This window comes from Schistocerca piceifrons, chromosome 2 (genome assembly GCF_021461385.2).
Source record: "Schistocerca piceifrons isolate TAMUIC-IGC-003096 chromosome 2, iqSchPice1.1, whole genome shotgun sequence".
Taxonomy (NCBI): domain Eukaryota; kingdom Metazoa; phylum Arthropoda; class Insecta; order Orthoptera; family Acrididae; genus Schistocerca; species Schistocerca piceifrons.
In genome coordinates, this window is record NC_060139.1 from 401,110,064 (window position 1) to 401,122,750 (window position 12,687).

General features: G+C 39.2%; 1 protein-coding gene across 1 annotated transcript in view; it reads right to left on the reverse strand.

Annotated features, from left to right (window-relative positions):
• Positions 1-12,687, reverse strand: part of LOC124775053 (serine/threonine-protein kinase ATR) — a 354,997-nt gene that overhangs the window by 181,922 nt on the left and 160,388 nt on the right. Inside the window, exon 17 of the mRNA XM_047249842.1 lies at positions 3,000-3,128. Coding sequence (XP_047105798.1) covers positions 3,000-3,128 — 129 coding nt within the window. The remainder of the gene's footprint in view (positions 1-2,999; positions 3,129-12,687) is intronic.

The window sequence follows — 12,687 nt, forward strand, 5'->3', positions numbered from 1 at the left end:
ACTACACAAAACTCACTAGGCTACATAAAATTTGTCGGGTATCATGCATAAAAGCATAAATTTGGAACTATGCATGTATTTACCTTCACTCTTGCACAGTAGGTGTTCTTTTGCTGTGTACTGTACCACAGAACACTACATTAACACACTAACTGATAAATAATATGGCATTTCTGTATTTTTACTCCAACTTTAAATATGTTTATTGCTGTATGCACGTATACACTATTCCAATGTTTATTTGCTTTACATTTCACTTTTTTCGCCACACATCAAGGAGGGAAACCTGTTTGAATTTTCTGTTCAAAATTGTTTTTCTATGCAGTTTTTTGCACTATGCAATTGTTCCAACAGCTTGGGAAATTTTGTGTGTGCTGCAAAGTGCTTAACATTGTTTAGGCATGCAACAGCTTCTTCATGCATATTAATTTTGCTAGGAGCATCATTTTGCTCTTCTTCTTCTTCTTCCTTTCTTTCTTCCTGATGATCTTCTGCATTGCAAATTTCTATTCAGTCTGTTGCTGAAGTAAAAGTGGAGTGAGTGAACAGAAGTCATCACTTCAAATGTAGTCACCTGCACTACATCAAATATTTCACATTTTAATTAATTCTGCAACTGCTGCTGCATTTTCTTGAGCTGCGATTGCCCCAGAAGTGTCTTGTTCTTGACCTCTAAATCCACTTTGTTGAAGCACTTGGTAAAAGTTTCAGCTTTTATGTCTTACTGCCAAGTCAATCCAATCTACTGCATCCAGAACAGAAACTGACTATGCAAGAGCAAATGCACTTCCAGCTTCTTCAGTCTAATAATAAGAGACTGCACCAATAATCACCTATATTGGAAACTTCAGTTGTATGTTAAGTCCTCGGTCCATGGGTTGTGAGAGGCTGGTAGAACCTGAGGGGAACGAAGTCAATTTCACATTTGGTAACTTGACACTGCTGGCAGGTTGCATTGTCTAGAAAAAGGAAAACTTGGCAATTTTCTTTTTTTTTTTTCATTTTGGCATTAAAGACCACAGCCCTTTTTCCATAAGATCACCCACCACTTATGCCTTTTTGTTGCTTCACCATGTGGCTAAAAGCTTACTGTCATCAATGTTTTTGAAATAATGCAGTTTTGCCGGCTTTCCAAAAACCTGTGGCTTCCCCATTTCACCTAACATATTTCCACATAGCAATACTGTGAGTCTTTCCTCAGATGTTTTCCACCGGTGCACTTTTATCTTCAAATTACTAGAGATTTCGCAGGCAGTGCACAATTAAACAGTCCTGTTTCATCAGCACTGAACACATCTTTCAGGTCATAATTCACAATTATGTTCTACAGTAGTGTCTTCCATTCCATTGCTGCACTTTCCTGCACATTCTTATCTTACCCACACACTTCATTCCATACAACATTGTGCCTAGCTTTGAAACTGTCCAGCCATCCTGTGGATGGATTAAACTCCATGTTTCCAAAATCTTTAGTGACTTTCAGAGTCTCACTCTGCAACATAGGTCCAGACAAAGGTAAGTTTTTTATCTGCGCACTTATGAACCATTCCCACACTATCTTGTTAATTTCTTCATTTCCTCTCTTCTTCACCTTTCTTTTCATTTTCCCATGCCCTTTCATCCACTCGCCTCACAGTATCATAAATTTGTGTCTTTCCACATTTTAAACACAAAATTATTTCGCACACAGAGAGTTTGTCTTTCTTTTTTGCCTCAATTAACTTAATCTTTTTGTTACTAGTTAGTGGCACACACTGTTTGTTCAACATCATGTGATCACTTAAAGTGCTACTAGTTACCTGAAACTGGCAAAAAATAACATAGGTAGTGCATTTCTTTGGAATGCTTGACCTTTCTGGGTAAACTTATTGTGTAACAGGACACTATCCACCTCTTCCGCTGAGCAGATTGCAGAAACGTGTTCGCAGGTGGACAACAATGCCCCAGTGTGCGGCCGCACATCAGTAATAATGGAAAAAGAGAAACAGCAACAAACAGAGCGCTCACAAACGAACCATGCCATCCGATGTACCGACACTGGAAGTAACTTCTTTGCTGTTGCACAGAGCACCATGGTTTTACCTCCACACCCTCACTGTTGCACTGAACGTCTTTTCTCGGTTTTGCTCCGCTTAACAGCATTGTCAGGGCTTTGTGTTAAAAGTAGCATACTTGTAGAGTCCTGAATAACTAAAGTATACTGTGATACAGTAGTACAGTATAAGCTCTTTTCCACATTATACAATGAATTATTAATTAAATCTTAAAATCTGCATTCCATTTCTACATTAGGCACATTCCACTTTACACCAAAAATTAGCATACAGAAGTGTATTGAATGCGTAGGGGCTGAAATATTTGCATGGTTCGGACAGGTTTTTGAATTACACATTTCCAATTTGATCTATATGCGTAAAAAGGTTGTGTAGGTAATCAGTATCAACAGGAATTTGACAGACATCGTTTCTTTCATACCAGTGAAATGTCCACATTCTTCTACTATTTATAAACATCTTTAATGAAACAATAGAAATTCCAGGTTGGAATATCAACACTACATGGAAAAAATAGATTGCCACTCACCGTAAATATGACATGTCGAGTTGCATAAATGCACAACGAAACGATCCTTACACATTAGCTTTTGGCCACAGCCTCCATCAGAAAAGGAAATACACACAGATTCATTCACACAAGCTCATATGACTGCCACTCCGGCAGCTCAGGCCAGAATGCGACTGTCATGCAGAAGAGAAGCAGCAACCTGGAGGGCAGCAGGGGGGGAGGGGAGGGGAGGGGTGGTGTGGGGGGGGGGGGGGCCTCAGCAGGGTACGGGTGAGGGGGACAGAAGATTAATGTCTGGTAGAACGTAAAGGGACTAGACTGACAAGAGTTGCAGCATCAAAAAGTCACCATTACAGTGAGTAGCAATCTTTTCCAATGCTGTTAACATTTTTAACACTAATTATCAGTGTCAATTTAGAAAGAAATTCACTTACAATACTTTCAAGAGGCATATCCTTGGAACCACCTTTGTACACAGGATCCATCATAGCCAAATATCGAAGTGAGTCAAGAACTTTCTTCTGATTGCTTGCATATTCTAGTATCAACAAATTATGTATAACCTAAAATGTAATATGAAAATTAGTGGCAATGTAAAATTTGAATTGTGATGCTAATGTCACAGAAACAAAACAAATAATGAACACTCCTGTTAAGAAAACTTTTTTGCAGTTCACACATTTTTCAGATACCATATTGTGAGCCATCTTCCAGCCACAGTTGTAAACATGCACAAAATCCTTACTTAAACAAACTGGGATCCCAACTTTTTCCATGGGTATCTATTGAGTTTTTGCTCTCTCTTTTACTTCCACTAAGGAGACTTTACTATCCACTTATCCTTAGCACATAGTTCCATTAATTTTAAAAAACAACTCTACGTTTGTACAGAGAATGACAAATATGTTAGCAGCCCTTTTTTCCCTTCAAAGTTTAGAAAATGTAGCAATAGAGTTTGTATGAACTGTTGCTTTAATGGTGGTGACGTGTCTGCAACAATTAATAATGGCCCAGAGAAACAAAGATTTAACAATCTAAAACTAATAGCTAATAAATGCATACATACTGATGAATGTTCTGCTTCCTCACAGGTATAAACAGAGACTTTTAACACTGTATACTGTGAGTCTAATAATTGCCCAACACAAGGGAATGCCTCTTTAGATAATGTTATAGTTAATTTCTCAAGAGACCCATACAATAGCAGATAAACATTTTACCGATCATGATGATCTACTACTCACATACAACTGCGCAGAGCCAGATAATGATTATGTGACTGCAAATAATACGCCAAGCACGATATGCATTAGAGGTCAGAAAGAGAAAAGTATTAAGTTATTCACTGCCTTAGAAATGCAAACTGGGACTTTGTTTATGAATATGACGCAGATAAATCACCTGTTGAAACACTCTTTAATAATTTCTTTAAGAGATATATTGATGTATAATACAGGGTGTTACAAAAAGGTACGGCCAAACTTTCAGGAAACATTCCTCACACACAAAGAAAGAAAATATGTTATGTGGACATGTGTCCGGAAACGCTTACTTTCCATGTTAGAGTTCATTTTATTACTTCTCTTCAAATCACATTAATCATGAAACGGAAACACACAGCAACAGAACGTACCAGCGTGACTTCTAACACTTTGTTACAGGAAATGTTCAAAGTGTCCTCCGTTAGCGAGGATACATGCATCTACCCTCCGTTGCATGGAATCCCTGATGCGCTGATGCAGCCCTGGAGAATGGCGTATTGTATCACAGTCATCCACAATACGAGCACGAAGAGTCCCTACATTTGGTACCGGGGTTGCATAGACAAGAGCTTTCAAATGCCCCCATAAATGAAAGTCAAGAGGGTTGAGGTCAGGAGAGCATGGAGGCCATGGAATTGGTCCACCTCTACCAATCCATCGGTCACCGAATCTGTTGTTGAGAAGCGTACGAACACTTCGACTGAAATGTGCAGGAGCTCCATCGTTCAGGAACCACATGTGGTGTCGTACTTGTAAAGGCACATGTTCTAGCAGCACAGGTAGGTTACCCCGTATGAAATCATGATGACGTGCTCCATTGAGCGTAGGTGGAAGAACATGGGGCCCAATCAAGACATCACCAACAATGCCTCCCCAAACCTTCACAGAAAATCTGTGTTGATGACATGATTGCACAATTGCTTGCGGATTCTCGTCAGCCCACACATGTTGATTGTGAAAATTTACAATTTGATCACGTTGGAATGAAGCCTCATCCGTAAAGAGAACATTTGCACTGAAATGAGGATTGACACATTGTTGGATGAACCATTCGCAGAAGTGTACCTGTGGAGGCCAATCAGCTGCTGATAGTGCCTGCACATGCTGTACATGGTACAGAGACAACTGGTTCTCCCGTAGCACTCTCCATACAGTGACATGGTCAACGTTACCTTGTACAGCAGCAACTTCTCTGACGCTGACATTAGGGTTATCGTCAACTGCACGAAGAATTGCCTTGTCCATAGCAGGTGTCCTCGTCGTTCTAGGTCTTCCCCAGTCGCGAGCCATAGGCTGGAATGTTCCGTGCTCCCTAAGACGCTGATCAATTGCTTCGAACGTCTTTCTGTTGGGACACCTTCGTTCTGGAAATCTGTCTCGATACAAACGTACCGTGCCACGGCTATTGCCCCGTGCTAATCCATACATCAAATGGGCATCTGCCAACTCCACATTTGTAAACATTGCACTGACTACGAAACCACGTTCGTGATGAACACTAACCTGTTGATGCTACATACTGATGTGCTTGATGCTAGTACTGTAGAGCAATGAATCGCATGTCAACACAAGCACCGACGTCAACATTACCTGTACATACTGACAAAACTGAAATGAGCTCTAACATGGAAATTAAGCGTTTCCAGACACATGTCCACATAACATCTTTTCTTTATTTGTGTGTGAGGAATGTTTCCTGAAAGTTTGGCTGTACCTTTTTGTAACACCCTGTATAAACGGTTAGATAGAAGACCTACTCACCAATCGGTGGCAGAGAAACGCGCATGCACGCACGCACCCACCCACCCACACAATCACACACACACAAAAGGATTTAAAGTTTAAAACCTTTTGGGGCCAGTGGCTCCTTCTTCTGGCATGAGATGAGAAGGGAAGACTGATTGTCTTTCTTCTCATCCCATCTGGTAAGTCTCCCCTAACTTGGGGTTCTGGGTGACTTTTCTGAATTGAGTCCCTTTCCCTAAACCTCTCCAGTCCTTTTCCTTCACCCCTCTTCCTTGCCCTTCAACTTTTGTGCCAGAAGAAGGTGCCACTGGATCTGAAAGCCTGTAAAATTTAAAATCTTTTGTGCTGCTGCTTGGTGAGTAGATTGTTTATCTATCCATTTATATTATATTATCAATAATTGATTATTTTTGTTGTTATATATTGGTTTATGGTATTATTGCTCACCATTGAGAATAAACAGTTCTAAGCCAACAGAAAAGGTAAAAAGCTTAAATGGCACACCTGGGATCCTTGTTAGAATCAGGGTAAAGATGATTTCACTATACAAGGTGTATAAAAATAACTGCAAACATGACATTTCTTATAAAGCTCATCTGAAATGTGAAAAACATTATAAAGCTGAAATGAAACTTGCCCAAAAATTTCCTATGAAAATTACGTACAAGGAGCTCTGGACACATGTTCAGCTGCCTGGTATATCGTAACACAAGAATCCACTTCTACCCAAACTAAAGACTTTGCTTGAGCCAGAAGAGCTCAACAAATACTTTGCTACTAGAGGAAATAAATTAAGATCTAAAATTAACCAACCGGTATACTTGCTGATTAGCTTCCTAGAGGACAGGAAATCCAGTGGGATCTAGTCACACCCATAGATATAGCAAATGCAGTTTAAAAATTTTCTAACTTGAAAAGCACGGACTGCTACTGGCTACGTAGCTGTACAGTAAAAATGACAATACTCTTTATGTGGAAACCATTTGCTTTTATTATGAGTAAATGCCTTTAACTTGAAGTTTTCTCTCACCCAATCAAAATTTCACAAGTTATACCTACAAACAAAAAGAGCAAAAAGCATCTCCCTGGGAACTAAAGGCCAGTGTCTATTGTTACAATCTTTTCCAAAATACCTGAAGCAATTTTTCACTTACAGCTTAGTGACTACTTTGTAAAACATAATCTTCTTTGTAGTAGACAGCAAGGTTTTTGACAAGGAAAAAAATAGCACTTCTGCAGTCCTTGAAGTTGTTAACTAGTCACTAACTGCATTTGAAAATAACAATGCAGTCTCTCGAGTTATGCAATTTGAGTACGGCTTTTGACTGTATTCCCTATGACATATTACTAGCCAAAATACAGTATTATGGAATAAATTACACAGTATTAGAAACAATTAATTCTTATCTAAATAATATGAGGCAATTTGTCTAAATTCAAAATAGGCATTCTTCCCTGAAGACAGTCACATCTGGTGTGCTTTAGGGCTCTATCCCCAGACCGTTCTGCTTCATTGTTGCAATTAACGATTTGCCACATTATGTTGGGCTTCAGTCTGTTATCTGCTTGTAACACCATTATTGATTGTGAGTAATTGGTACAGTGTAATTTTATTATGAAGTATTTATTCTGTAGAGTTAAGATCTTTGAATTGTTAGAGGGAAGTGGAAATTTGTGATATATACTTTGTAAATATTTAACAGTGTGTTTAAATAATGAAATTTTATAAAATATGTCTTTGGTAACAAAAAAATTATATGTAGAAAACTGGTTCATGCTTAGGGATCTTGTATTGTGAAATAGAAAAGACGTAGGGAATCTCCTCCATTACGGAAGAGGCTTGGCGTGCGACAAAATGTGGAAGTGGCGGTCAATCTGTGCGGTAAGAGAGAGAGAGCACACTAGGCAGTCAAAGGCCAGTAGTCGCACAGTCAATACCGCAGGTGCCACGTGAGGCATTCTGAAACCAAATCTATGACGGAATGGCCTCGGATGTGGTTCTGGCTGTAAAACAGTGCTCTCAAAGTTGGAAAGTCTCTAAAGATGATGAATACATCGCCAAGAAGAATTAAATAGAGTTTAAAACTGCCAGGAGGAGGCCTGATAACCACCACGTGCTTGCCACCTCTATTGCGCCACTGCTTCATCTACTTTGGAAAACAGATATGTGTGCCAGTATAAACCAGTGTGCTTGTGTTGCTTTTCCAATAATAATTCAAGTGTTGCAAAATTTGTGTTTGAACTTTGAAACTGTCCTCTCCATGATACCAAACAGGGTCCTATCCTACAAGTGCTGGGACCGATGACCGTCGCAGTCTGGTCCCTATAATCCCCCAAACCAACCAACCAACCTACAAGTGCTAAAGACTGAGTATCCTGTTTATGAAGAAATGCAAATTTGTTTCTATTTAAATGTGCCTCAGTTTCAGTTTTAAAGTACATAAAAGTTGCTAGTTAAATCATTTGTTTCATACATAAAGAGAGAGAGACATTATTTTAACCTTGTTAAAAAGCTTTATTTCGCTTTGAATTGCTACTACTCTGGCTGTGCCAAAGTTTAGTGCTAAAGAGTATAAATTTTGATAATTAAATCACTTGTTTACCAAGCAATGAAAAAGGCACATAATGATAAACCTAACAGAAATTTTACTTTACCTTGAATTTATTTCTGAAGCTAAATAAGAATATTGCTAGGACTAAATAAACCTAAGTGGGGTTGTAACTCAGCATTTATGTGATGCAAATTGTTTCTGTAATGTGTGCATAGTTGCTTATAAAGTAAGGGACAGTTTAAGGGCCCCACTTTAATCTTTGCTGGTAGGAAAAGATTAATTTCAATTCAGTTTTTGCCATTGAAATCTGGAACATTTCCACAGTAGAGTGAATATGAAATATCTTAATACTGTGTTAAATTATTGCATTTGTAAATGTAGGTGTTAGTCAAACTTGAACTCTTGCCAGGTGCCACTTAATCTCGTTAGGTCTTTGAGAACATATTGTGCTGAATTAATTAAAGGTTGAGGTAGTAATTCTAGTTAACAGGGGTAAAGTCACTTTTACATTTCTGTGATTGCTAACCTATGCTATTAACAGCTACTGCTATCCACTGTGCATTTCACCTGGTAATTGTGTGTGTTCATTGGACTTTACTAAGAAAGAATTTATGAAAGTCCCTTTTGCAAGAGTATATTTAAATCCACTGAAAGAATGTTTTCACATTATTATGCCTAATTAGGCTGGTGACCATTTATTATTTCATTTGATGAAACTTTATTGCTTTCATTTCTTACAAAATTAAAGTCTTTCTGCTTCCTACTAACTGCCATAGCATGAATTTCATGTTCAATACCCTCTATCCATTAGGTTAACACACGGTCAATTTCAAAATTCCTCCCAGAGGGTAACGCTATATCGTATGTTAAGATCACATTTGACACAACGTACATACGTACAGGCATCATATGCTATGTGGACAACACAACTTAATCACCACAGACGTCAGAAATCACAGGACACTCTCTCCTTAACACAAAACTGGTTCCCATCCAATAAACTACAGTGCAACCCAGAGAAAACTCAAAAGGTGCTGCTGGGACTAGCTAAAGGCATAGAAACAAAAACTGTAAAATTGCCTGGAATACATATTCCAAACTAAACTGTATTAATCATGTCTGCAGAATGATACCAAGGTTGTCCTATCTCATTTGGAAATTATCTAATCTAGTGAGAAATGTATATCTTAGGGTAACTTACTTTGGACTTTTTTAATCTCACATATCTTATGAGCTATTGTTATGGGGTCACTCACGTCATGTCAAGTGATGTATTATTGATTCAAAAAAAGGTGCTAAGGATACAGTGCAAGGTTTGTCCAAGGGAACACTGCTGCCATTTATTCACTAAGATCAAAATAATGACAGAGATAAAGTTTGATATCTATGTATCAGTGATACATGCAAAAAACAACATAGCAGAGTTTGATAGCATGAAAACATACACTGTCATGACGACAGAAACAAGAAGAGCATTGACATCAGCACAGGCTGATAAAAATGGGCAGCTCTCACAAAGTGAACTGTTTGCAAGGTTTTAATAAACTGCCACATTCTGCAACCAACATACGTTTGAAAGTAAGTTGTATAAATGGTTAATAAAAAATCCATTTTACAGTTTAAGAGAATTCTTGGATACTAGCAGTGTACAAATTGAGTTTTAGGATTTTGATTACAATTGTGAACAACAGGATACTATATGATAAATTATTTGTACATGCAATGTGAACAGTAATTAATACAGTGATTGCTATTGTATGTCAATATAAAGGCCATTCCACTACATGATCTCAATACCTAATAAAGAACCTGAATAAAGAATCTCATAGTACTAGACCATTTCAAGAAAAACTTTTATTGAATGACACAATTATGCTTAAATGAGTAACTGAACCTGGCATGTTGGCAGACATTTTCAAGATTAACACAGAGAGACTGATCATCAGTGTTGTTGGAGACAACTGCTAACTACGATAATCAGAAAAACAAAGCAGTGACTGCAGTACTGATGATCTACTCACTGAAGGGATTATAAGGACGATTGTGACAGTATAAGTTCATCTACTTCTACATCTATACTCTGGAAACTACTGTGAAGTGCATGGCAGAGGGTACTTCCTACTGTACCACTTATTATGGCTTCTTTCCATCCTATTCGTGTATTGAATGCAGGAAGAATAATGGTTTAAATGCCCCTATAAGGGCTATAATGACAATGTACTGAAAAGGATAGATCACTACTCACTATATAGCGAAGATGTTGAGTCACAGACAGGCACAACAAAAAGACTACTAAACACATAAGAGCTCAGCTAGAAGACCTCCTTCCAATATTGGCAACAAACACACACACACACACACACACACACACACACACACACACACACACATTCATGCAAATGCAGCTCACATACTCCGCCACTGTCTCTGGCTGCTGGGGCCAAACTGCAAGCACCTGTGCATAATGGGAGAAGCAGTCTGGGTGCAAGGAAGCTAGAGCAGGCAGGGGGAGGGAGAGCAGGATACAGATGGGGGACAGTAAAGTGCCGTTTGTGGGAGCATACATGGACGAGGTGGAGACAGGATAGGGCAGCTACGTGAATAGGTGCAGTCAACAGGTTATGTCGTGGTGGTGGTGGTGGTGGTGGTGGTGGTGGTGGTGGTGAGCAGAAAAGGAACAAAGTAAAAAGACTGTGGGTATACTTGTGGAATAGAAGGCTGTGGAGTGGGAACAGGGAAGGACAATGACTAACAGAGATTGAGGCCATGAAGGTTGCAGGAGAATAGGATATATTGCAGGGAGAGTTCCCACCTGGACAGTTCAGAAGAGCTGGTGTTGGTAGAAATGATCCAGATTGTGCACGCTGTGAAGCAGTCATTAAAATGAAGGATGTTGTGTTGGGTAGTGTGCTCAGAAACTGGGTGGTCCAGCTGTTTCTTGGCCACAGTTTGTCAGAGGCCATTCATATGGACAGACAACTTGTTGATTGCCATGCCCATGTTGAACGAAGCACAGTGTCACAGCTCAGTTTCTAGATCACATGACTGCTTTCACGGGTAGCCCTGCCTTTGATGGAATAGGTGATGCTTGTGACTCAAATGGAGGTGGTAGTGGTAGTGGTAGTGGTTGGGAGATTTACGCAAAGATCTTGCATCTATACCTAGATCAGAATGACAAAGTGATTGACATCTAGCTGTTCACAGGGCCGCTACCAATCACAGAATGCGGTTAGCTGAGCCTCCTGTTGCATTCACCATTGTCAAATCTCTCTGCTACTGCAAGCAGCAGCCTCTGCAGCCATTTGTAGATAACACTTGCAGCCAGTAATGTAAACAGTTGCAGTCCGCTTCATTGTGTTGTTTCTCTGTGTGGCAAGTTTACTTTGTACCAAAGAATGTCTAAAGCTTGTAGTGGAAGCATGCAAAAAAGTGTGGCTGCTAAATGGAAAGTTCAGTGATCCACTCAAGTTTTGCATGGTCAGGCACGTCAGTTTGTGTGCTCAGTGTGGAAATTTTTTGAGAAAGGGAGAGACAATGGTGCAACTCTATTTCCTCTAATGAAGGAAGCTGAATGGACAGCAGAAGCTTTAAAGATATGCAAAAATACTGTCGTCAAAATTTGTAAGGAGAAATACTGTGCAGAAGGGGAAGAGCCTGGTTCACCCAAACTGCAGCCACCTGGAAAGAAGGACAGAACCATGTGTAACAAACCTGGACTCTTTTCCATAACATGCTGTTCATCGCCACATGCATGGATGTTATGAGAGAAAAGAACATTCAACAATTAAAAAACTGTCCGTTTCTCTTTGGGAGGCAGAGTTATTCAGTTGCAGAAAACAGTTGTTAGAGCCCTCAGTTTGGTTTAAAAAAATTAATGCACAGAAAATTATAATGAAAAGAGAAGATTCTTAGCATGGCGTTTTTGATTTTTAAGAACTATAGTTAAAGTGCCATTTGAAGACATTATGTGGCTCAATGAAACCTGGGTAACTGCTGGACAGTCTGTCAGAAGACACTGGGCAGATGACAGCATATGAAGAAATTCTGCTGTTCCGGTGGGAAAGGACACAAGAATTATTGTCTTGCATGCTGGAACTGCATCTGGTTTTGTACCTAACAGTCTCCTCATTTACAAATTGAGGAAAAAAACACGTACCACGAGGAGATGAGCCATGATAGTTTTTTTGAAGTGGTTCAAGATGCAACTACTGGAAAACTTAAATTGGGCATCCTTCATTTTAATGGATAATGCCCCATACCATTCTGTTATTAAAGATGAAGCTCCATCGATGTCAATGAAAAAAGCAAATGTTATTGAATGGTTGAAATGCCACAATGTGAAAATTTAGGATGATTTACGTAAGGCACTGCTCATGAAAATAGTAAACAAGACTAAGCCACAGTTTCAACAGTATGTGTGGACGAGGTAGATAAAGAATCTGGCCACAGGATTCTCAGGCTTCCACCGTACCACAGCTACTTTGACGCCATCAAAATGATTAGGACACAAATTAAAAATTACGTGGCAACAATTTACAAGAGCTTCACTGTGGCAGAAATTC